Source organism: Solanum dulcamara, chromosome 10, assembly GCF_947179165.1.
Source record: "Solanum dulcamara chromosome 10, daSolDulc1.2, whole genome shotgun sequence".
Classification (NCBI taxonomy): Eukaryota; Viridiplantae; Streptophyta; class Magnoliopsida; order Solanales; family Solanaceae; genus Solanum; species Solanum dulcamara.
This window is the reverse complement of record NC_077246.1, coordinates 54,941,110-54,968,411: the sequence shown is the minus strand read 5'-3', so window position 1 is coordinate 54,968,411 and position 27,302 is coordinate 54,941,110. Positions and strand designations below refer to the sequence as shown.

At 37.3% G+C, this 27,302-nt stretch overlaps 1 protein-coding gene across 2 annotated transcripts in view; it reads right to left on the bottom strand.

Annotated features, from left to right (window-relative positions):
* Positions 1-12,504: 12,504 nt before the first annotated feature.
* LOC129904982 (uncharacterized) overlaps positions 12,505-27,302 on the bottom strand; it is a 28,502-nt gene continuing 13,704 nt past the window's right edge. For both annotated transcript variants that reach the window (XM_055980389.1, XM_055980390.1), the window contains 13 exons: positions 22,425-22,513; positions 21,985-22,221; positions 21,651-21,715; positions 16,910-16,970; positions 16,719-16,836; positions 16,563-16,644; positions 16,405-16,477; positions 16,267-16,328; positions 13,787-13,882; positions 13,540-13,694; positions 13,361-13,457; positions 13,008-13,085; positions 12,505-12,918 (listed from right to left, as the gene is read on the bottom strand). In XM_055980389.1, coding sequence (XP_055836364.1) covers positions 12,811-12,918; positions 13,008-13,085; positions 13,361-13,457; positions 13,540-13,694; positions 13,787-13,882; positions 16,267-16,328; positions 16,405-16,477; positions 16,563-16,644; positions 16,719-16,836; positions 16,910-16,970; positions 21,651-21,715; positions 21,985-22,221; positions 22,425-22,513 — 1,321 coding nt within the window. In that variant the 3' untranslated portion in view covers positions 12,505-12,810. The remainder of the gene's footprint in view (positions 12,919-13,007; positions 13,086-13,360; positions 13,458-13,539; positions 13,695-13,786; positions 13,883-16,266; positions 16,329-16,404; positions 16,478-16,562; positions 16,645-16,718; positions 16,837-16,909; positions 16,971-21,650; positions 21,716-21,984; positions 22,222-22,424; positions 22,514-27,302) is intronic.

Sequence of the window (27,302 nt, the reverse complement as noted above, 5' to 3'; positions counted from 1 at the left end):
TCTCCTAAAGGATCCCCTGCCTTCAAATGAAGCTCTAAAAAATTGACTGGATGAATAAGATCTCTTAATGTCCTTGAACTCCTCACGCTACATCAATTTTTCCTTCTTGGCAGCTCCTACTATGAACTAGAAGGAAGCACCCTCAAGGGATGATCTGAACATTGCTGAATGAATAAGGTAGGATAATCCCTTATGAACCTTCAAGTCCTCTCAGTCTCATCTGGAATAAAAGTTAATGCATGTCTAGACAATTGATAGAAATGGGTCTCATACTCTGTAAAAGAAGACAACCCTTCCCAGACTCTTGAATCTCAGTCTTCTCTCCTCTCTCACACTCCAAGGGACAAAGCGATTATAGAAAAGCACGAGTAAACTCCTCCCAAGTTGCCGGTAGAGATCCATCCGATCTAGATTCCAAATAAACTCACCACCACTCTTTGGCAGGCCACGTAATTAAAGTGTAGCATAGAGGACCCCATGAGAATCAACCAAACTAACTATCTTAAGCAACTCTCGACACGTAGAAAAGAACTCATACGCATTCTTACTCTTTCCACTCAGAAACTGAGGTGGATCCATCTTTTTAAACTTCTCATAATGATGTTGTTCATCATCATATAACACTACAAAGGTACATCTTAGGCTTTAACCCATGATAAAGTATCACCATCGACCTTAGGATCCATTAGTGGTTGCCTCATTGGACCATGAATAATTAGGACCTAATATTGTTCTAGGGCCTGAGTCCTTACTCTAGTCCAAGAATCATGTGGTGTACCTGTTACACCCCCACTTTGATTTAAAACTTCAAGCACACCCAAAACCATCAGCAAAGTATACTGAAGCAAATGGGCAACAATATATATTAAAGGAATCTGATCCCCTTTAGCATTCATCATAGGCTCGGGGGAGACATATCTAACATGAGCTCTGGCTGGTGATTCTCCTAGAGCATGGCCTCTTCCCCTCACATGAGCTCTATCTCTACCACTAGATGGGGTCTCAATGACATGATTGAGGACTACCTCTTTTTCTCTACCAGTCGCAGTAGTTTTGTCATTTCCATCTGACAAAAGGACACTTGATAACTTAGAACTAGCAAAAGTAACTATGCACAAAGAGAAAGAATGGACAAAAGGAAGTTTTTGAATAGTCTTCCTAGCCTTTTGAAGATAAGCGAAGAACGTCTCTATGCCAATCCTAAAGACTCCACTTGACTTGGCTTGTACACACGACCTATGGACTTGGCTCTGATACTAATTTGTCACGATCCAAAAATAGGGCGTGATGATACTTATCTTATCCCACCTAGGTAGGTAAGCCTAAAAAACCTTGACAAGGGTAAAAGTGGAAGAAAAAGAGAAATTAAGAACTAAACATTTCATAAACATTGTAGAAATCATAATATAACCAAAACATTTCCCAAAATATGGTGTTACATGTACAAGCCAAAAATAATAATACAAATTTGAAAAAAAAATACAAGGATGAATGTCTATAATACTAGAATAGTAGAAATACATAATCAAGAGTATGTGACGTCTGTCGGAATGAAAAGAGGCTCCTCATAAGACTCCAATGGAGGCCTAAGACGAAGATGCAAAAGGAATGATCGAGATGATTCGAGCTCATGACCTACATAAGTGTAGAAAGCAAGGGAGTGAGTACCAAAACCACAAAGGTACTCAACAAACGTCCCTAGTTGTCCCTAAGTAATGTAATTCTGAATACAAGTACCTTAACACACCATCTAAGACTCTACATACTATAACACGCACATAATTCAAAATCTAGTCTAGCACAATAATACTATAGTTACAATAAACATAACACAATAGAAGTATCTCAGTGGTAATAACATCAACAGGCTCTCAACAAGGTCACTCTTATTTCTTAATCAACAATCACAAAAATAACACTTCACTCATACACATCAACCAATAATAATAAGGTGCAATATAATACAAATGACATATGGAGTGATGCATTTCTGTTCTATCGATATACGCTCACTGCCTAGCATCCCAAGACCCATAAGGGACATATTTGTACATGTATCTGCTATAACACATGGCACGTCCCTCAAAATATATGGTATCCATCATAGTATGTGACACAAACCTCAAAATCTTATAGTATCCATCACAGTGTGTGACACATCCCTAGAAAACATATGATTTCTATCACGACGTGTGACACGACCCTCAAAATCATATAGTATCCATCATGGCGTGTGACATGTCCCTTGAAATGATCTATCCTCTTTGTTTTGCTTTTTCTTCAATTTCACATAATGCCCATCATAGCAGTGTCTTAGTACCAATGCAAATAAGTATGTACATATGAATAATAAGAGGATGACAAGGTTCACAACAACAACCAATCACACACAATCATGGCACATCACATATTATCAAGTCAACAAATTCATTTATTCCTATATAATTATTAATATTTGGGCAATATTTGATAACAAGTAGAATAACACTATGACCTTCACCATTCTCCATTCCCCCCCCCCCACACACACACAAAAACAAGGCATAAAGGTTCACCACTTTTTAGAAAAGGTCAAATAGGTCAACTTACCTTAAAATAGGATAAAATAACCTTGGCACTTGAACCTTTCCCTTATGATGCACCTCTGAATCCCCCAAATCTACTCAAATAAAGAATCCATATAAGTCATCATAAACAATGATACCCATTTTGTTATTTTTGAAAATCTAGTCTAAATTGACCCAAAAAGTCAAACCCGAGGGCTAAGGGCAAATTTGAAATTTTTATAGAAAATTATAATACCCAAAAATTTTGGAACTCACACGAGTCGAGAAATAAGTTGGAATTAAGCTTAAACTTTAATTTTTCTCAAACAAGTTGGAATTAAGCTTAAACTAATTTTGATGTCAAAATCATGGAATAATGAATGGTAATATAGGATCAAAGTGAAAATCACTTATCCAAAAGATTTATCTTGAAAATCCCTCTCGAAATCGCCTAATCTGAGCTCCCAAAGTCTATCAATGGTAAAATAGGGAAGAATTCCAATATTCAAAAATAAGAATCTGCCCAGGTCACTTTACTCATTGCAACCAACACCACACGATCGCGATGAAAAAAACTCAATTTATTAATTTACCTACGCAATCGTGAAACCATGTACGCGATTGTGATGCACAGGATATGAGGCTTTCATGATCGCATCGGTTATCATGCAGTTGTGAGTAAAAGCTTATCTAGGTGATTGTAAAAGAATGACCAAGATCGTGATGAAGGATTTATCAAACATTAGGTACAACAACAACAACAACAAACACCAAGGCACACAAATTCTCCTAAAGGACCCTCGAGATTCGTTTGGAATCCCAAGAATAAAACTATATATGCTATTCAATTAAATTTGACATTCTAGATTCAATGGAATCATCAAAATATGGATCTGAAGTCTCCTTGACTTGGCACCCGTTAAGGCCACTTCTAACTAACTTTAGCCAAAAAGCCCTCGAAACCTCTGAAAAATAAACTGAAGCTCTACCTATGCCTAAAATCACCTTCTAAATCCAACATAATTGATGAAATTTTAATTCGACCACCCATACTCTAAATGTTGACCAAAGTCAAACTTAGGCCTTCACTTCTACAAAAATCACAACTCAAGGGTACAGGTCACCATAAAAAACTTGGAACTGAAAATGATAATTCTCCTAGACCAAATTCTGTATTGCTGAGCTGATAGAATTGACAGAATTTCATTTTGAGACTCATAGTTCCAGATGACGACTGAAATCACTTTTAACAACTTAAAGCTTTCAAAATACTAAAACTTCCAAAAATCTCAACTTTTTGATCTGGTTCCAATTTAACCTCATAAACTGATCAAACATGACTCAGAGCAATTAACAAGAGGGGTAAAATGGTAATTTTCTAAGAATTTTCAAAAATAACTTTCAAGGTTATTACAGAAGGTGATCTCAAGTTCATGTTTAACTATATATACACAATTACACGTGATACCTATACCGTCAGTATAATAGTCAACTTGTATATACAAGTTAAATTATTCATTTTAATTCATCTTTCCTTTCTACTTAAATCTATCTGTTTCAAATAAACTACTTTCTAGACATACACTGCATCCGTATCATTTATGGCTATTAGTAATATGCTAAAGTAGCAACATTGATTGAAACATCAAGAAATAGTCAAAAGTTAAAGGGCATTCCAATGAAAATTTAATGTAACTTTCCAGGGTCTCACACAATGAATAAGCAGTGAACCATTCTTTCATTAACCCATTGATCGCTTAGCACTCGTGGTATGTGTGAGACCCCAAAAGTTAAAAAGTTGGAACTTTGAGTTAAAAAGGAAAATAGTGAAACATTGGGGATTGGAGCTCATAAATGGCGCTTAGCAACTTGCAATGTGGGTTGGGCGACATGCCAGAAAGGTTCAGGGTTTAAGAATTTTTGACGAGTTACAAGTTGATTTGGAAACTTGCCTAAATCAAATCGGCGAGATGGATACCTCACCTTTTTTATCAGAGAAGTTAGAAGATCCAGAGAGAAATTGGGTGAGGGGAGGATCAAGATGGTGACACCCCAACCAGAAGGAGAGCTACGTCGAAGCTTGCCAAATACATAAGATATCTTCTCCCATGAACACATGAGGTTGGAGAGCTAAGGTGGGGATCCGTGACTCACCGATGTGTCGGCGAGCATGACCCAACTTGCCTTTTTGGTCTCTGATAGTTATTCTCTAAGAGTATTTTTGTCCTTTCCTACTCATTTTATTCCTAGAGTATGTCATTTTGAGCCTAATTCCTAAAGCTATAACTACCCTAACCCTTTGAATTCCCCTCATTCACTCCCCAATCCTTACGTACAATATTTCTCTCTCTAATATACACTCCCAAGGGTTTCATATTCAAGATTCAAGGAATCTCAAGTTTAAGTCTCCATAATCTTTATATTCATGTCTTTATTTATCAAGGTATGTGAGAGTTCATTAATGGATTTTATTCATCCATTGGGCCTCCAAGGGTCCCAACTTTACAAATTCAATTTCACCCAATTGATAAGGGTTTCATGTCAATTCATCATGATTCCTTTCTATTCAATTTAAATCAATGTTATTCTTCATTATCATGCATGAATTTACTACCGTACACGATTTCTAATTTATTTCACATGGACCCATGGATTGAGCTATGATTTCATATTGTAAATTTTGAACTTATGAAATTATGATCTTGAATTAGATGACATATTTTTATGAAAAGCTATGATGATGATGAATTCTATTTCAATGATATTTCAAGCAATGTATAAAGATTGTGAAATATTTTCTCATAACTTATGTTTAAGAGGTGAAAGGTTTTTCTCACCGACTCATGGATTCTTATGAATTACTCATGTACTGAGCTACTTTTATGACTATTTTTATGATGATATTTTAATGAATTCCATTGGGATAATGGCTAAGCACCGAGAGGAATTTTAGGTGGGGTTCGGTCCGGTAGCCTAAGTAGCTAACCAAGGAAATCCTAGTAGCAACCTACAATCCCTAACTATATTTCCATCATAGATTGCCTTTATGGTTTAGCTAGTGGATCCATGTATAGCTCATGATATTAAGATGTTCTTGCGGAGTCTACCTTGGCAAGTAGTCTTTCTCTTCTTGATGTGGGAGTTACATTAGATTTCATGTTATGGCTCATATTGTCTTAAGTGTCAGTTAAGGTCCTATCCCACACAAAGGTATAAGCTATGATATAATCTCTTATGTCGATTTTATGATGCATTGATCATATGATTTTGACGCATTAAATGCTTTTAAGTTTTACTCATGATTTCAAAGATATTGAGCATCCATTCCACATTCATATTACTTATGTCCTATTATTATTTTTCATGCATGTTTCTCAAATACTTAGTGAATTCCATGTACTAACGCATACTTTTGCCTACATTATATCATAATATAGGGTCCAACGATCACGCTTGTGGCTAAAGTTACTTCGATTGCTACCACTTGATTGGTGAGTCCTCATGTCTCGAGGGCGTAACTAATATAAGTTCATGCCCTTTTATCTTGACATTTCTTTCTTCTATGGGTGAGCTAGGAACATGTCTTATGCCCCCCATCTAGACTAAAGTAGAGACATGTTAGACGTCTAATGAGTTATAGTTTGAGTGTTCCTTTATATTGCTTTAAGCGTTTCTCCTATTGAGACTTCATTGAGACTTACTTTCTGCTTATGTCTTTCATTGGTGTTTTAAGTTACCTTGTGTGTGTGATGTATGATTAGAGGCTTAGTTGAGGTCCCTCTAGATTTTAATTATCGTGTCACGCCTAGGGTCTAGCTTGGGTTATGACAAACTTGGTGTTAGAGCACAAGGTTTTAAAGTGTCCTAGAGAGTCTAACATGTTGCGACAAGTACAATCTTATTCATCAGTATGAAGGCGCCACATCTATGAATAAAAGGCTATGAGGAATTTCAGGAAATTCCAATTCTTTTATGGTTTTATCGTGCGATACAATTGAACTCTAAGGATTTTCCTTTAATGTTTTCTCTCTGCAATTTCAGAACGATGCCTCCAAGGAGAAACCCTTTCTGACAAGTATATCATGTAGATTTCTGAGCAGCATTCCAAGTACTTGCTCAAGTAGTGTCGGCTCAATCAATCAAGAGGTAGTTGCTCCTGTGAAACCAAACGTGGTTACGTTTTCGACAAAGGTTTGTGACTTCATGAGAATGAGCCCCCCAGAGTTTCATGGGTCCAAGGTTGACTACGATCCACAAGAGTTTGTTGAATATATTCATAAAATTTTGGAAATTATGGGGATTAGTTCGGTGGAAATAGCGGAGTTAGACTTTTATCAATTAAAAGGGGTTGCAAGGATGTGGATTGACCAATGGAAAGTTGAGTGTTCTAGAGAAGCGGACCATGTTACTTGGGATGAGTTCAAAGAAGTGTTTCTTGACCATTTCTTTCCCCTTGAGCTATGAAAGGCTGAGATCCAATTGTTCATTAACTTGTAGCAAGATAACATGAGTGTGAGGGAGTATGCCCTCAAGTTCACACAATTGTCAAAGCATGCACCATTTATGGTATCCTACTCAAGAGCCCGAATGAGTAAATTTGTGTCGGGTGTTTCGGACTTGGTGTCCAAAGAGTGAAAACTACCATGTTAATTAGGGAGATGTATATCTCAAGGATCATGATCTATGTCTAACAAATTGAGGATGAGAAGCTTAGGGAGAGGGCAAGATAGTTTAATAGAGAAAGGACCGATGGTGGTAACTTTTCACACTCTAGGTCCGAATATGATATTCTTCCTCAATTTTGCCAAGGGTATTCAGGCCAAAATGCTTCAAATGCTCTGACTACAAAGTTCGATAAAGATAGTGTGTCTAACCCTAAGGTCCAAGGAGGAGCCCCAAGTAGCCAAGTCATCCCCACATGTAAGAAGTATAGGAGAAACCATAAAGGAGAATTCTTAGTGGGTTCTAATGCATGTTTTAGGTGTGGTAAGACGGATCATCAAGCAAAGAATTGTAAAGATCGTGGTAGACCCCAGGCTCAAACTCAGGCTATAGGTCATCTAGTTCATTAGGGTGCTACTATGGGTGCTGGTGGCGGTCAGTGCCACAACTGATTCTATGTTCTTCATACTAGAAAGGATTTGAAAGAGTCTCCAGATGTTGTGACAAGTATGTTGAAAGTCTTCTACTTTGATGTTTATGCTTTGTTAGATCCGGGTGCTACTCTATCTTTTGTTTCTCCTTACCTTGCCATGAGATTTGTTGTTGATCCCGAGCTATTGATAGAGCCTTTCTCTATTTATACTCCAATTGGTGATTCAGTTATGGTTAAAAGAGTCAATAGAGATTGTCCGATCTCAATTTTTCATAAAGGTACCTCATGCGATCTTGTAGAACTTGATATGATTGATTTTAATGATATCCTTGGTATGGATTGGCTTCATGCATGTTATGCTTCCATATGTTGTAGAACCCATGTGGTCATGTTTCAATTTCCTAATGAGCCTGTCTTGAAATGGAAGGATAGTAACTCCGTGTTTAAAGGACAATTCATCTCGTGTCTCAAAGCTCAAAAAATGATTTTCAAGGGTTGCATCTATCATCTAGTCCAAGTTAGGGATACAAATTTCAAAGCTCCTACTCTTGAGTCAGTTTTGGCTGTTAATGAATTTCTGGAAGCTTTCCCCAATGATCTTCCAGGTGTACCTCCCGAAAGAAAAATAGACTTCTGTATCGATATTCTCTCTAATACCCAACCTATCTCTATTTCTCCTTACCGTATAGCCTTGGAAGAGCTCAAAGAACTAAAGGACCAGTTAAAGGACATGTTGGATAAGGGTTTCATTAGACTGAGTATCTCTCCTTGGGGTGCTCCAGTTCTCTTTGTTAGGAAAAAGGATTGTTCTCTTCGAATGTATATTGACTATCAACAATTGAACAAAGTCACTATTAAGAATAAGTATCACATTCAAAGGATTGACGATTTGTTTGATCAACTTCAAGAGGCAAGTTACTTCTCAAAGATTGACCTTCGATCGGGTTATCATCAACTCTAAGTAAGGGAATCTGACATTCCAAAGATGGCATTTAGAACTCGGTATGCTCACTTTAAATTCTTGATAATGTCTTTTGGGCTAACAAATGATGTTGCAGCTTTTATGAATTTGATAAACTGGGTGTTCAAGCAATATTTGGATATGTTCATGATTGTTTTCATGGATGATATTTTGGTCTATTCTTGGAGTGAAGAGTACATGCCAATCACTTGAGGATTGTGTTGCAAGTCATCTAGGACCGTCAATTATTTTCTAAGTTTAGCAAGCGTGAATTTTGGTTATAATTGGTTGTATTTCTTGATCATGTTGTCTCTAGTGAAGGTATTATGGTGGATCCAAAGAAAACAGAAGCGGTTGAAAATTGGTTTAGACTTTTTTCTCCTTCTGATGGAGTCTCTTGGGCTTAGCCTGTTATTATAGATGGTTTGTAGAAGGTTTCTCTTCCATTGCATCGCTCTTGACTACTTTGACTCAAAAGAAGGTGAAATTCCAATGGTCTAAGGTATGTGAGAAAAGTTTTCAAGAGTTGAAAGATAGACTTACTTTTGCTCCGATGTTGACCTTACTGGAAAGCTCGGATGGGTTTGTTGTGTATTGTGATGTTTCAAGGGTTGGTCTTGATTGCGTTTTGATGCAAAATGATAAAGTGATATCCTATGCCTCTATGCAACTTAAGGTGCATGAAATGAACTATCCTACTCATGATTTGGAATTGGCGGCAGTTGTGTTTGCCTTAAAGATATGGAGGCACTACCTCTATGGTTTCCATATTTATGTATTCACCACCATAAGAGTTTGCAATATGTGTTCAACCAAAAGGATTTGAACCTTCGGCAAAGAAGATGGCTTGAATTGTTAAAATATTAGTATATGAGTGTGGTTCACCATCTGGGTAAGGCGCATGTTGTTGTCGACATTCTTAGTAGGTTGTCTATGAATAGTGTTGCTCATATTGAGGATGAAAAGAAGGAGTTGGTTCTTGATGTTCATAGGCTAGCTTGTTTAGTAGTTTTCTTGGTAGATTCGGAGGATGGTGGTGTTGTTGTTCAAAATGCTTCTTAATCGTATCTTGTGGCAGATGTTAAGGCGAAGCAAGAGAGTGATCCCACCTTGGTTGAGTTGAAGAGAGCGGTTGTCGAAAAATCTATTGAGGCTTTCTCCCAAGGGGGAGATGGTGTATTGAGATATCAAGGACGGTTATGTGTCCCGGTGTTGATGGATTGAGAGAAATGATATTGTTCAAAGCTCATAATTTGCGGTATTCAATTCATTCGGGCTCCACAAAGATGTATAGATATTTGAGGGAAGTGTATTGGAGGAATGGCATGGAGAAAGATATAGTAGAGTTTGTGGCCAATTGTCCTAATTGTCAACAACTGATGGTTGAGCATCAAAGCTCGGGAGGTTTAACTCAAGATATTGAGATTTCTATTTGGAAGTGGGAAGCTTTGAATATGGACTTCATTACGGGTTTGCTTCATACTCTTTGGCAACATGATTTGATTTGGGTTGTTGTTCATCGAATGACTAAATTGACCCATTTTCTTACCGTTAAGACTTCCTATTTGGCCGAGGATTATACGAGACTATATATTCGTGAGTCGGTTAAGCTTCATGATGCTACTTTGTCTATCATTTTGGATCAAAGCACGCAATTTACATCTCAATTTTGGAGGTCTTTCCAAAAGGGACTTGGTACTAAAGTTAAGCTAAGTATCTCTTTCCCCCCTCAAACTGATGGTCAAGCTGAAAGGACAATTCAAACATTGCAAGACATGTTGAGGGCGTGTGTTATTGATTTCAAGGAAAATTGTAGGGCTGAGCATAAATACCGAAAAACTAAAATACCGTACCGAACCGAATTTTTTTGGTTTTTAGGTTTCGAAATTTTGGTTTTTGGTTCATATTTTTTGTAACTTTGATTTTTCGGTTCAGTTTTCGATATCACATTTTGTTGTATTTCGGTTTTTCAGTTAACCGAAATTTAAATACTTTTTAATTTTTATACATATATATTATATATAATAGCCAAGCCCAAGTTAGATTTAAAAATTAAAATAGCCCAACAATCCACTACAGTGCTGCGGCATATTCCTAATTTCCTATTTCCTGTTAGCAGTATCGCATGCAAACAAGACCATTCTAATCTTTTTGTGTGCAAATTTGAAAGATATTTGGACAGGTTAGACGCATAGACAATCAAAGTATCAATTTTTGAAGCCCCCACTTTTCCAAATAACATAGGTTGCAAATTCTAGTTAGCAATTTGGAAGTCAATCAGTTATTTGCATAGCTTTTTTCTTTAAATATTGAAAATGGAGTTGGTGCTTAGTAGTGTTTATCATGAATGCATTGATTGAGTTTTTAAAAAATCATTTTTAACCTTAAAAATAATCCAATTTTCAAATAAAATTTAGCACATTAAATAGGCCCTAAATCGAAAAAACCAAATTTATTAAACCAAAATCGAACCGAACCGAACTAATTCGGTCTGGTTTTTGGTACACATAATCTTAAAACCGAAAATCGAAAAAAACCGAAATAAGAAAACTGAACCGAATTACCGAACGCCCACCCCTAGAAAATTGGGATGAGCATCTACCATTGATTGAATTGGCTTACAATATTAGTTACCATTCTAGTATCCAAATGACTCCATTTGATGCTTTGTATGGTAGGAGATGTATGTCTCCTGTTGGGTGGTTTGAAGTTGGTGAAGTTTCTTTGATAGGTCCCGAGTTGGTGCATGAGGCTATGGATAAAGTTAGACTCATTAGAGAAAGATTGAATACCGCTCAAAATCGACAAAAGTCCTCTACGGATGTAAGAAGAATGGAACTTGAGTTTGATGTTAATGATTGGGTTTATTGAAAAATTTTCCCCATGAAGGGTGTGATGAGTTTTGAAAAGAATGGAAAGCTTAGTCCCTAATATGTAGGCCCATACCAAATTTTGAGAAGATTTGGCAAGGTGGCATATGAGTTGGATTTGCCTTCGGTGTTGGCATCGGTGCATCTAGTGTTTCATGTGTCTTTATTGAAGAAGTGTATTGGTGATCCTATCTCAATTGTGCCTTTGGATAGTGTGGATTTGAAGGAGAGTTTGTTATGCTCTTGTTCTGCTTTAGAAACAATGACATTAAGACTTGTATTTCTTTTCGAATCTTTTGTATTACACTAGAGGCTTGTACACGTGACAATCAGATTTTGGAGGTTATATTGAATTATGATGTGTTATTTGTGCTATTGAAACTATACTAGACTCTCATTCTGTCTTATTTTCGTATTTTCTAAATTTGTTGGATTTTAGACTGACTCGTATTAGTGGGATATGGACGAGTGTCATCACGCCCATTTTTGGGTAATGACACCAAGTATTTTGGTCCTTACTAAGGTGCTACAGAGGATTAGTGTTGTTGAAAATAGCTTTAGCTACTAACAAGATCACAAATTCATCCAGCATTTCATGCTTGTCAATTAAAGAAAAGGGTAGGACCAGCGGTACAGGCTCAAAGCACTATGCTAACCTCCGTTGAGTCTAGATGGGCGGGCAATCCCTCGACTATTTTGCAAAGAAATAACAAGAGTGACAATAAAGGTGTTAGCACATTTTGGGCCAATCTGAATTCGGAAGATGCAACATGGGATCATTAGAATTATCTGAAGCTTTAGTTCCCACATTTCATTGGGAATTAGTTGGTTAATGCACTCGAATGACAACACACGAGGGCTGATAGTATCCTCAGAGGTTGTGCATCCAACAACTGAGATCAATTGTGTGTAAAAACTGATTACTCGACATTGCTAAGACAACTGAGAATTTTTGGTATTCTTCTTCCCCCTCATTTATTTTCCTTGACTTCTACCCATCTTTCTAATCTTCTTTCACAGGTGAGAGATTACTTAATTTAATGAACTATTGAAGTGGAATAGGGCATTCTTACATCTGCACTTCTTGAAGTAAATGATGCACCAAAACTACTACCGTAAACAAAGTAATCACAATTGTCTCCTGGTAGCGATCATTCACAGACAGATTGTGCAACTTTATTATATACAGCTCTTGATTTGTTTTTTTTAAAAAAAAAAAAAAAGCTTTACTATGCCAGAAAGGTTCCAAATTTCAAAGATCCAACATGTCAGCGGCACTGAGGTCAAGTCGTCCAAATTTTGATGATCATCTAGACGACAGATAAACTCAATGCAAACTCATACTCCAACAAATTTAGTTAAGGCGGAGGTATCAAGAGCGGTGAACTCGTTCACAGCATCAAGCACATCATGAGCAAGTTTTACAGCATCCTCCTTGCTTTGTGCCTAAAATGATCATATAGTCTAATATCAGATTATTGTAGTTGCAGAAAATTGCAAGAGCTTCACAAATCATCAAAAGGAATAGTTTTAACCTCAATATTAAGGGGTAGAACAGGGTCATGTAGTGAGAGTCTTAGAAGGAACCACCCGCCATAACCAGAAACTCTAACCTGTCATTAAACAAAATTGATCATTAGACTCCCAATATATGTGTGCAGATGTCTAAGGATCAGCAATTGATAGTAAAAGAAGGTCAGACCAACAGCAGGATACATATGATGATTCAGCACATGCAATGACTACGACTAAACAAACGAAATATGCTGGCCATAAACAATTGATGCTCACTATGCTCCAATTTGAAGGAACTATGATAAAAATTCAATGATATCAACAAGAATAACCTCATCTACTTATGCTTGGAAAAAAATCGTTAAAAGCTTACCCCTTCATAGTTAACAGGTGCTTTCAGAAGCTTAGCATCCGACTCAACTGTATTCTCAAGTTGCTTTAACACTGCTTCACCATAATCACGGAAGGATCTGGATACACAAGCATGTTCCTCAATTTACAGAAATACAATAAGCATAGCCAAATTAAATTGAGACGGACACCGTAGCATACCCTCCTTGAAGATCTGGGTGATTCTGATCAATCTTTAGTCTAAGTTCAACAGCAACAGCTGGTTCTTCGAGGCCCTCCACCATGTCAGTCAAGACTTTGCTGCCGCCGCCTAGTCCTGATGTTCTAGCTGATGCAAGCTTATTCAGTAACTTCACCTGCAAGTGACGAAAACCAATAGACGAGCTTTAGAAACTATACTGACAACAAAAATCATAGAACCCAGATATTAGTTTCGGCAGAAATGTACCATAAGGTATGCACCATCATCAAGCCAATGATTCTCCTTGAGAGCTCCATGGCCACTAGTTTCAATAGCCAAATGTGCTTCTTCACCAACAGAGTTCTATAAATATTCTACTATTAAGTACAATCTGTCTCAGAGAAACTTAAAGCTTGGCAACAAAGATTTAAAGAAATACTAGAAAAGCAAAGAAATTGGAATTGGCCAGAGTCATAAGCCATCTTTTTAGGCATATGAGTTTATCATAGTTTTGGAGTTTGAGGCGATAATTTCTTCAAGCAGATAAGTTCAGCAAGTTCAAATGTACCATACTAGACTAAGCTCATGAAGAAAAAGATGATTAGTTTTCGGAGGATTCCAGTTTGTCTCAAGGCTCAATCCTGAAAGTTTGTGATTATATTGAAGAATGCACTCAATTTCAGAAATAAATCCACAAGTTCGTGTTGCTAGCTTCTCCCATTTCAGATTACTTTATCACCCCAGGTGAACGAAGTTAAAAAAATTCCAATAGAAGCAAGGGAAAGTTCAGATGAAAGCATTCTCTCCTAAAACTAGTCACATGCTTGTCTAGTTAAAGAATTAATAAAAGCACTTAGCACAATGCATCAAATTCTTGGTAGAAACTAGTAAATCCATGAATTATAAACAAAACGTTAGAGTTTGAGATAAGTTGATAAATGCCGAACGGAGGTCAGGGATCAGAGCTCACCTTTTTCTTTACTAAAAGGCAAAAGAGTTTGCAAAGAAACAAGTGGTCTCACACAACTTTCTGTAGTAAAAAAGTGTTCAGAATATTAGACCTTTCCAAGAAAGAGGAATTCTTTTTCTTTTTTGGGGTTGGTGGAGATTTTTTGACACAATACAAAATGTAAAGGACATCAGAATTGGATCAAGCTAAAATATACCTACAATTACTATATTTTGGAGAGATGGTACTTCCACTAGAGAAAGGTGAATAAAAGAATGCTATGACATGACGACCACAAGCACATGAAACAGAATCGGAACCATTTTAGTTAAGACATCATGTTGCTATCTGAGCCACTAGGCAATTGGACAATCCAGGCAACCAAATAATTGTCCAATTGCCTAGTGTCTCAGATAGCAACATGATGTCTGCATTCCCAGCACCAGACAATGTCATGAAGAGGATAGATGCTTTGAGAAGAAACTTCTTGTGGCAGGGAAATGAAGATAAAAAGAAGTTCCATTCAGTCAAGTGGGAAGAGGTCATAAAAAATAAGAAAGAGGGGGGAATGGGGATCAGGAACATGGAAAGACAAAACAAAAGCCTTATGTTAAAACGGTTGTGGAAGTTTAATGACAGGAGAGAATATGCTATGGAAAGAAGTGGTCAAGGCAAAATATGAAATGGAGAATAGGTGGATGACAAAGATGGTGACCACACCATATGGATGCCGTATATTCCAGGTGGGAAATGGCACGAAAGTGTTATTCAGGGAGGACAAATGGATAACCCAAAGACCCCTGAAACAATTATTTCCAGACTTGTATGCACTAAGCCTCCTACAAAATGCAACAGTGTCTGGGATGTGGACAGAACAGGGGTGGAACTTGCATCTTAGGAGGAACTTAAATGATTGGTAGATGGGAAATATAGTGTCTTTCCATGACACAATGGCACAATATAGTAATCTGAGTGAAGGGGAAGATAAGGTTGTTTGGAATATTGGCAGCAAAGGGGTCTTTCAGTGTCAATTCAGCTTACAAAGACCTTAATCAATCAAATGATAGGATGGAGCACTGGCCATGGAAGATGATGTGGAGAACTAAAATCCCATAAAAGGTAAATTGCTTCACGTGGCTACTAGAAAAGGAAGCAGTGCTAACACAAGAAAATTTGAGGAAGAAGAAGTTCCAACTGTGCTCAAGGTGCTACTTATGTGAGGAACAGGCAGAGACAAGTCAACCATCTATTTATGCATTGCAAGTAGGCAGATCAACTATGGAGAATATTCAGCAGTCTTAGGAAGATCACTTGGAAGAAACCAAGGAACATAGCACAACTACTAAATTGCTGGATCAATGTGGGTAATACTTCAGTAAAGGAGGGGAGATGGAAGATTGTCCCAGCTTGCATATGGTGGACAGTGTGGAAAGAAAGGAATCAAAGGTGTTTTGAGGGCAAGAAGAACAATTTACAGATTTTTAAGATGAATTGCTTAGCTCTTTGTTATTTTTGGTGTAAACAGGAAGTATTAGTAGAGGCAGAAGACCATTTTGATGTTTTAGACTATTTGTGACAAAAAACACAGATAGAGTCTGTTAGGTTGTAATATGTTTTGGAAGGGGGACTACATCATTGTAGTATACCTGTGGATATATAGATGAAAAAGTTACAATTTTCAAAAAAATAAGACCATGATAAGATCCATCTTATGATGGATGTGCTAATATGTTTGCAAAGATGAAGGGACCATTGAAATGCTACCATCAGAACCATGCATCAAATAACCAAATCGTACCAGACGAATAGCCTCATCAATTACATTCTTGTATCCTCTTTTGAACCTGTGATGCTTCCCTCCTGCAATAATATTATTAAATTTAGCATCCATTCTCATAACAAGGGTATAACAGGTGACTTTGACTTCTCATCTGACCTAGATTCTTTTCAATAAATGTTGTCAGCCCATCTGATGTTACACTGTCTGTGACAATAGTGGTCCCAGGATGCTGGTCAAACATTAACAAAAGTAGCAAACAGTTAAGATGCTTGTTAGAGGAGTTCTAGAGACATTTGTCAAAAGGAGATACTCACTTCCTCCAAAATAATTGCGGACATTAAAGCAATCAAACGATTTCGGTTAAATTCACGACCACTTGAATCCACAGCGGCAGACCTGACCAGAACACATATCAGAAAAGGGAAACGACTACTTCCATTGAAAGAAAAGACTTGTATATGGCACATCACCTGTCAACATCTGTATCAAAGATGATTCCCAAATCAGCCCTGTTATCAAGTACTGCCTTGGTGATAGCTTTCATGGCTGTCTTATCCTCTGGGTTAGGTATATGATTGGGAAATAAACCTAGCATGAGAATCAAATAATTACCAAGAGTCACAGAGAAATTTGTATGTGAAAATTGCAGGTTATATCTTACCATCTGGCTCCAAGAACTGACTACCAGAAGTAATTGCACCCAGAGGCTCAAGCACCTTCCCCTGAAAATCCAGCAAAATAAGAACATGATCAAAGCATCTAAAGAGCAACAATGGAAAAAAAAAAGGTTAAAGTGATATACCCTGAGAAAATTTAAGTTACAAATTAAGATTATAAACAGATTTCAATATATCTTAAAGACCTTTTACATGGTCCTTCAGTCTCCTTTCCCCTAGTGAAGCTTCAATTGATAAAAATTATTGAGGCATTTTAGTTCCTCACACATTGACAAGAGTTGAAAGACAATATATCAAGTAAAAACATATCCTTTCTAGTGTAACCGCCTTAATTTGACTTAACAGGCTGGCACAGATCTCGAGAGCTAATTTACAACGTATTCCAAAGAAACTACACCTAATGGAAGACATAAAGCTGATATTTTGATAAGTTTTAGGGTATTATATGCAGTTTTCATTTAACTTTTGCAGGGTATATTATTGAAAAAGGTATAGAGAGTACGGATAGATTTATAGTTCAGGAAAGTGGGATCACGTTAGCATGGCAGCAAAAGAGAGTGTAGCAATATCTTTTGGCAATTAAAAGTATTTAAAATTTCTCAATCATGTAGTACTAGCTTTCTCTCAACTTCTTGGTTTTTCTTGTTCATTCTCCAGTCCCCCTATCTGTAATTCCTCATCTTTCACAACTCCTAGAAGCTCCTAACAACTACATATCATTGACTGCAGAGACGGACAATGGTAACTGCATAGTCAATCAAATACATAAAGATCAGAATGAGATAATCACACTAATCTAAATACAGAAGCAAAAAAACAGTTAAACCATCAGATGACTGATTAGTCGTGAACTAGCCCTGTAATACCGTCCAAGGATTTGAGGAATTATATCACCAATAAGTGGTTCTCTATATCACAGTCCCAAAATAAGAAGCTAGAGAAGACATCAGACTAAAAGCAGACAATAATTCTTACTTCATATTGAGGTAGCTAATTAAAAAAAGGTTGGAGCTATTTATCTTCAGAACTTAATTCCTCAAACTTCCTAGTTACACCTATTTTTAATTTAAGACTTTAGAATAGTGTGATAAACATGTGCATAGAAAGTTTAAAATGTTTTGAGAAGTCCCAACGGCTCAACCAGTTTCATTAAAAGGTGGTACCTAATAGCACAGAATTAGATGTGGCAACAAAAAGTGAGTTAAGTTTGGTTAGGAGTAAGAAGCTTAATTTCATCCGAAGACAGTTTTTCCCTGGTAAGAAGCTTAATTTCTCCCAAAATCATTTCCCTAGATATCTCCACATTTTCAGCAATATTCTTTTTTTTTTTGAAATTGGTAAATTTGTATTCATCAGCATTCAGGGCTATGCTGGCCACCTCCAAAAATTTACAAAAGAGTTGTGGATACTTACAAGGATCCTATAAAATCCACTAATTGGATTTCTTCTTCTATATTCTGTTCTTTACACCAAAAACCTAACATAGTAATAACTTTCCACTTGATCTCCTGTACAGAGCATTCTTTCCCTTGAAAGATCCTCTGATTTCTCTCCTTCCATATAATCCACCATATGCAAGCTGGAACTGTTCTCCACCACCTCTTTTGACTCTTACTGCCTCCTCTCTTCATCCAGCAGCTAAGGAGGTCTTCTGTGTGCTCTGGCATGCTCCAGTTCAGATTAGCTATGTTGAAGAAGAGTTCCCACACTTGTGCAGTCACTTTGCAGTGAAGAAAGAGGTGCTTGTTTGTCTCAAATTCCTCTTTGCAAAGTGTACATCTAGAGGCTATATTAATTCCCCTTTTCTGCATAGCCTCATGTGTCAAGCAGGCTCTCTTAGACACTAACCAAGTAAAGCACTTCACCTTTGGTGGAGCCACACTCTTCCAAATGGTATTCCAAGGACCTGCTGATCTACCTGAAGTTTCTACTGATCCCCATTTGTAAACTTTATTTACAGAGAACAAGTCATCCTTGTGGTGCCCCCAAATCAATTTTTCTTCTTCCATGTTGGTACCTGGGAATCCAACAATCATCTTCAGCAAATCTGTTACCCAGGGTATTTCCCAATCATTAAGCATCGTCCTAAAAACCAAGTTCCATCCATGTGGTGACCACATTTCCTGTATGTTGCACTCAGGATTTACACATAGAGAAAAGAGTCCTGGAAATAGAGACTGTAAGGTGCCATGACCACTCCAATCCTCTTTCCAGAAAGAGATTTTATCCCCCCCCCTCCAACTTTGACCTTTGTGTTAGCCTTGAGTGTCAACCAGAGATTTCTAATGGACCTCCAAACCCCAACTCCGTAGGTGGTAATCACTTCATTTGTACACCACTGCTCATTCTGTCCATATTTATGGGATATCACTCCCTTCCACAAGGGCTGGTCCTCTTGATTGTACCTCCAGAGCCACTTCATGATCAAACTTTCATTTTGTAATTTTAGGTTTCTCACTCCTAGAACACCATATCTTTTGCTTTGTTGGACAGTAGCCCACTTCACCTGAAGCTCTTCTCAATTTTGTTCCCTTGCCATAAGAAATCCCTTCTTAGCTTGTCTAGAGTCTTAACCACTTTCCCAGGAATAGGGAAAAGAGACATTACATATGTTGGTAAGCTGTGCAGTACTGTATTGATTAATGTAACTCTCCCTCCTAGTGAAAGATATTGTGATTTCCACAAGGCCAGCCTTCTCTCAGTTTTTTCAATTATCCCATCCCAAATGTGGAGTGTCTTGTCTTTAGCACTCAATGGCATGCCTAAATAGATTGTGGGCATTTTCTCTATCTTGCATTTCAGAATATCTACTAGTATCTGTATCTCCTGAACTTCATTGACTGGAAAAATGCTGCTCTTCCTCCAGTTCACTCTCAGCCCTGAGCATGCTTCAAAAACCACCAATATTACCCTGAGGTAACATATTTGCTCCTGTACCGCTTCACAAAAACACCACTGTATCATCTGCATATAATAGGTGTGTCAATTCCATAACTTCATTGGCCTGTTTTTATGTCGAATCCTCTTATCCAGTTATTGATTGAAACCTTTCTTAGCAAACTTTCCAGTTCCTCCATGGCAATAATAAACAGAAAGGGTGACAATGGGTCCCCTTGCCTAAGACCCCTTTCTGCTGGGAAAAAATCTGCAGGCTCTCCATTTATCAAAATAGAGAACCTGGTGGTTTTAATGCAGAATTCAATCCATTTGAGCCACCTAGCCCCAAACCCCATCTGTCTAAGTGTGCTGATTAGACAGTTCCAATTAAGGTGATCATAAGCCTTTTCTACGTCTAACTTGCACATCACCCCTGGCACATCATCTCTGAATCTAGTATATAATTAACACAATCAACACATACGCATATGTATTTGTATAGATAACGAATTTGTGCACCCTGATATGCTTATCAACACCTTCAAAACGAAAAATTCCCTTTATCTATCATGCCACACATACACATTTATTTATTTTTTGTGTGTGTATACATCTGTGTATATACACCCACATTAAGATAAATAATTTAATTCAGAATGAGAAGCTCACCCATATATAATCGTATACAAAAAGGAGAGAATCCACGCCCTAATACACTTATCCACGCATTCACAATTTTGAAGACTAAAATGCCCTATACCTAATCTTTCTTCTCCATCCCCTCCAATCTTCAATCAAGACTTTTTAAGGCTTTAGATTCTCCTTAGCTACTACAATCAGGTGTTGAAGTAATCCTATTACTATAATCTATTGTAGATAACACAGACGAAAGAGAAAGATCACTAGATGCATCCTAGATTGAACTTTTACTGAAACAATAGTAATCGGTAGAAAAAGGAAGATTTCACATCATTAATTTGCTGTCATCTGTCGACTGCCAATAGCCTGTTGAACTTGCGACCAAATTAATAAGCGATTAGGCTTCCATTGAGTAAACATTCTTTACAGATAATTGTCAGAACATAAGAAAATTTTCCCAGTTTTAATTTTCATCAAGAGTCTTAGTCTTCGAGGTCCCAATAAAAAATAATTCCTAAAATATCTTTTTTTATGATGTAGACCAAAATGAATTTGACTATACAAAGTTGTTTTGATAGAACTGTGTACTAGACATCCCAAAAGTCTAATCATCCATCTATACAACATGGAATTTCCTTGTGACATTACAAAAACAAGTACAACAGATGCCATTTTTTACTCTTAATTGAATTCCTCACTCCTTCAAAAGGTCCTACTGTTTCTTTCCTTGATAGTTACCAGATGATACACAATGGAGTGTATATATTTTTTTATCTTGGGGTCTAATTTACACGTAGTCCAACCGCTCTTTTCCTCTGCAACTTTGGTAGGATGAGAAATTTTTGTGTGATTAACTAATCAAAAGGAAGCTGTCAGATCACTAAGTTTCTCTATATTCCTAGAGATATCAAAACCATTGAATCTGACAACGATAATGGTGAAAGGCCTGATCGGTGATGTGAGATTGGACCATGGGGGTGCGTGGGGACAGATAAATCCTGGTAAGGGTGTCGTGGAAATTGTACCTATAAGTATGTTAAGTCATGGAAATAGACCCAGCCCTATTAATAACACAGACATACACACATCTTTTTCTTCTTGGTTTTTCTTTTTTAAGTTATAGTTGGTGTTTTTCTTGGTTCAGAAGGTTTTCATGCGATGTATGGAAGGTGAAAACTGTCAAGACACACTACAAGGCTAAAAACTTACCACAAAGAATCCGCCTGCTCCATTCCCTGCATCAACAACGATATGGAATCCATCCAGTGGCTTTTCTGAGAATTGAACCACAAAAGAAGGAAAAGAGAAAAAGGATGAATGAGCACTAACAACAGCCTGAACAACACTGGGTAAGAAAAACAATTAAGGTAGATTCTCTGAAGACAGTCGGGATATTTCATTAGATTGGAAGTACACAATATTCTTAGTCGCAGGTCAATACCTTTTGATTGTAGTGCAATCACAAATTAACATTATGATTTGCATCCATTTCTTCAAAACAATGATATTCTCATTAATCCAGAAACATACATGGTAAAAATACCTATATTTCCTGCAGCTTTGCGGACTGCTGCTACAAGATTAGATGCATAAACAGACATGTAATCCACTCTTTTAACATTGAGAGAAGCAGCTGTTTCCGCCCCTTTAGAATCATCATTTGCAATATTTCTGTATATATCAGCAGCTCGCTCCAAGATATCTTTGATGTCGGGCTTCCCAAGTCCTCCCGCACTTGTAAAGAACTTGAACCCGTTCCTGTTGTAGGGAAGATGGCTTGCTGTTGGCAAACAAAATTACAGCATTAAGCCAATTCTATTAATATTGAACTGTATGAACTCCAACAGTGAACCAAGCTGCCATACAAGGGAAGCAGCAGGACTTCTCCATGTGCAAGTAACAGATGGTATTACGCCTCCAAAGATAGAATTATTATTGAATTTACATCGCAATTCATATTAGATAAAAAATTCATGCACTCACCTGTTATCATTATGGAACCATCCACTGGACAGGAAAATTCTTCGTTTACGGTAAGAGTGCTATTGAACATGGCTGGAGTGGATGCCAATCTACCATGGGGAATAAGAGGGATGTGGGGCAGAGAAAGGCACCATCGTTAGGCATGTCATCACTTGAATGACATCAAACAAACAATTTAAACCAAAGAAAGATGATATGCACCTATCTCTCTTCAATCTTGTGGATATTAGGAAAGAAAAGAAAGCTTCCTTGCATTCCAATGTCTTTACATTCTATAAGAAGGGTTTTACTTATACAATGAATCCTACGACTAATTAAGAAAATACAATCAATAACAATTAAAAAAAATACTATATTCCTATAATTAGGCTAGGCTCTATCCTCGCCAGACCCCACTTTGTGGGACTACACTGGGTATGTTGTTGTATAATTACGCTAGGAAAAACGATAACTCCTAAAATCATGCTAATTAATTAACACAATCAACAACAACAACAACAACACTCAAGTTGGAGCCAAGATGTCCCACATGCCCAACTTACAAACCAAAGTATGGAAAGCTCTTTTGCTGCCTCTTGAAGCACATCAAATAGTAGTTTTTTCCTGACTATACACAAAGCAAACTCAAGGTACCACGAGTAACTTTCTCTTTGATGAAGTGCCGATCAGTTTTAATGTTTTGTTCAGTCAAGTTGAAGAGAATTCTGAGCTATATTAATTCCATCTTTGTTGACGCAGTACAAGGAAAGTCTCCCTTTTTCAGACAATCTCAGTTCTTCCAGCAACTTCTGTAACTTTTGCAACTTTTGCAGCCAAAGAAGCTGACAAACACCCTCGCCATAGCTCTATATTTTGCTTCTGCACTAGATCTAGCAACTACACTTTGCTTCTTGCTTCTCCAAATAATTAGACTCCCTCCTTACAAGTGTACAGTAATCATACATAGATCTTTTGTCAGTTGTGCCCAATCTGCGTGTGTAAAAGCTTCAATGTTGAGGTGACCATATTTAGAGAAAAGCAAGCATTTCCCTGGTATAGACTTAAGATACAGCAAAATGTGAAAGATAGCTAGCACATAAGGATCTCGGGGATCATGCATGAACTGACTCATAAAGCTATTGAATAGGCTATGTCTAATAATCTAGTGTGAGAGATAAATGAATCCACCAACCAACCTCTGATACCTCTTCTTATCAACTGACTCTTTAACTTTATCTTCTGTTTGTAACTTGTAATTGCTTTTCAATAGGCGATTCTACTGGCTTGCAACCTGTCATACCAGTTTCTTTCAAGAGATCGGGAATTTTATTTTATTTTTGAACTTCAATAGATCTGGAATTTATTTCATTAAAGAAATAAAGATTCTTCTTTCTGAAATAGCAACCTCAACCCCAGGAAATACTGCAACTTACCTAGATCTTTGATCTCAAATTCTTGAGCAAACAGCTTGTTCAATATGGTCACCTCCTGTCATTACTATGTCATCAAACATAAACTATGAGAAGAGTGAGTTTACCCATTTGATATCTTATGAAGAGGGTGTTATAGACATTGTTTGCTGGTAATCAAACGAGATCATTGTTTTGCAAAATCTGTCAAACCAAGCTCTAAGGTAATCCATAAGGGATCTCCCAATACACCTCCTCTTTTAAGGCTTTATGAAGGAATGCATTCTTCACATCTAATGTTGTATGTCTCAATCAAGATTCTACACAGGAAAAAATAATTCTCATAGTGTTCATCATTGCAATGGGGGCAAATGTCTCCCGATAATCAACTGCATAAATTTGAGTGAATTCCTCAGCCACCAAACTTGATTTGTTCTTTCAATAGAGTCATCAAAGTAACAAGTTTCCAAGTCTCATGTTTTGCAAGGCCTTCAATTTTGCAATCATAGTTTGCTTTTATTTAGGATATGCAAAATGTTCTGAAAGGTTTTGCTCTTTTTGCCTTTCAGTGCCATCTTCAGGTGATCGAAGACTTGATCTAAGAGGTGGATTTCCCTTTATAGGAGGTGTTAGAATCCTAGGAATATTCTATGGCATATGTATAAATATAGTAGGTAGCTTGATTTACTCCTAGATTTACTCATGTTTTAATTAGGTATTGATTTCCTTTCCTTTTTAAGACATGCATACTTAGCTATTTAAACCCCAATAGCTTGTGGGAATAATCAAGTTGAATTCTCTCTCAAACTCGTCTTCTAACATGGTATCAAAGCTTTCTTTAGTAAGAAAATAAGAATAAAATAAGAAAACAAAATTCCTGAGCATTTTTCCAGCGAAACCTCCACTATTCCGAGATTTCCACACTCTTCAAGGGTATTGTGCATCTAGCAATACTACCATTACGATCGGAATCCTCGTGTGTGGTGTTTTCCGGACACTTTCCATCCTTTTTTCCAGTGAGACAACAAGCAATTTTCCAGATCTAGGGTGGGTTTTTTTCCAGGACTTACTTTATTTTTGGACACTAATAGGTCTGTTTTCATGTCTCTCGAACCCGATATGTTTAGCACTAAATCTGTGGGCTCCAACAACCCAAACCAAACCATGGCATCACCACAAAACCTTTGACAGGTAATGCGAACTATTGATCTTGGCGAACTATTGATCTTGGTCCTCTGTTCAGTTATGGTGCAAGGGACAAGGTGTTCAGGATCACTTTGTTACACAGACCAAGGATAATACTGAAAAAGATATGGGCAAATGGGAGAACACTGATGCTCAATTGTGTAGTCTGTTATGGAAATCTATTGATTCGAAGTTGATGCCATTATTCCAACCATTCCAAACTTGCTTCTGAGTTTGGGAAAAGGCTCGTAGGCTATACAAAAATGACATATCTCCTTTTTATAATGTGATTTCTCGGTTGACTAACCTTAAAAAGTAGGACTCAGATATGTCGACTAATCTAGGACAAGTTTAGGCAGTTATGGAAGATTTTAATGAGTTAATGGCCGCCACTCCAAATGTTGAAAAGCAATTGAAGCATTGTCAGAAGATGTTTCTAGTTGTTACACTTGCTGGACTTCCATCTGATCTTAACACAGTGCGTAATCAAATTTTGCCTAGCTCGAGTTGTTCCTGTTGTAAATGACCCGTTCGCTCAATTGTTATGAATAGTTGCACCACTTATGTCGTCTGGTCATCCGGTACCACCTGCAGATTCTTCTGTTCTAGCATCTCAGACTTATTCAAACTGAAAATCGACATGGAGGCTAGTATGGGAAACAACGGCCAAGGTGTGGCTATTGTAACAAATTAGGACATACCCGAGATGTGTGCTACTCTTTCCATGGTAAACCAAAGAATGCTCATATTGCTCAAACTGAATCCACAGGTAATCCAGCCAATCAATTGTTCTCTTTGCCTGAGGTAGAATACAATGACTTTCTTCAGTATCAGGCGAGTAAGAAGACATCTTCATCAATAATTTTCGTTGCCCAGATTGGTAATCCTATTAATCTTATTGCTTGTATCTCACAATCCACCACACTTAGCCCTTGGTTCATGGACTCAGACGCTTCTGACCATATTTCTGGTTAACAAATCTTTATTGTCTAATATTACTTACTCTCAGTCCCTTCCCACTATTATGTTTGCTAATGGTTCTCAAACCATGGCACACTAAATCAGCCAAGCCAATCCCTTACCTTCCTAGACTCTAAATAATGTTCTTTTTGTCCCTAGTTGTCCTTTTAGCCTCCTGTCAATAAGTCGTTTGGCTAAGGCTTTAAATTGTTTCGTCTCATTCTTTAGTGACTTCTTTCATCCCAAGTCTCCTCCCTTTTCTTAGTCATTAGGAGCATACGCACTTAGTCAGATACCAAGAGAAATCTTGAGTCTTTCTGATGAGTTTGCAAGTAATGGAATAGGTTCCCAAGCTTCCAATCCCTTTTATCCACATTAGAATGATACCAACCCCCTCATCCCACTATCCTCTAGTTGTGCAAAATCACTCCACCTATTCCCCCATAATTCTTTGATTATCTCTTAAATGTCCCCCTGAAGCTTAGTCTCTTGAAAGTACATTATATCTAGCTTCCAAGTGAGAATGAGATTCTTAAGCAAGCTTCTCTTTCTTTCGCAATTCAGCCACTCATGTTCCACGAAACTATATTGAGCTACCCACCCCCCACCCCCCCGCGTCCGCTTCTAGTCCCATTACTCATTATTCTTGAACCCTGATTTGAACACAATCTTGGTTCAAACTGGCCAGAAGATCATTAGACCTTTTCCTTATCAGTCAATTGTTGAGAGAGAACTGTATCATTGGTACACTTAGCTTGGAGAATCCTGATAACACTCGAGCTCCTCATATAACCCACTAACCTCAGAATATAATCGGTGATAGTCAACTCACCTTGCTTTATGGTATGAATTTTATTTCAAATCTCAAAAATCTAGACATCATTACCCATGCGAGAGTAATAAATTTTCAGCAGTATCAAGAAATAAATTTGGCTTAGAGATTCGAGATGCATAGTATTAAAAAGTTGTCATAACAAATGAATTCTCAAAGTTAACTACACCATTATAAGATGTGGCAGGTTTTTCTTCTCTCCATTAATATAACCAAGAAATTTTAGATATTTAATATAAAGCAAACAAGACCTTGACCAAGCAAACATACGTGCCAACTCAATCAGTTTTCACAGGACTAATTTGTGAAAGAGAATTATTATCCACTGCCTTTGTATCTCCCATAGTTTTAATCAGACTCCTAATTAGAAAATAGAATTCCTTTCTAGAAGAAGAAAAGATAAAATTATTGCAAAAGTCAGATTACGTCATAGGAACCCCAGCTCCAATAGTAGGAAAAAATTGAAACTAACTAGGTGGGGTCAGAATAGGCCTGAAACCTAGGGGGTTTTTT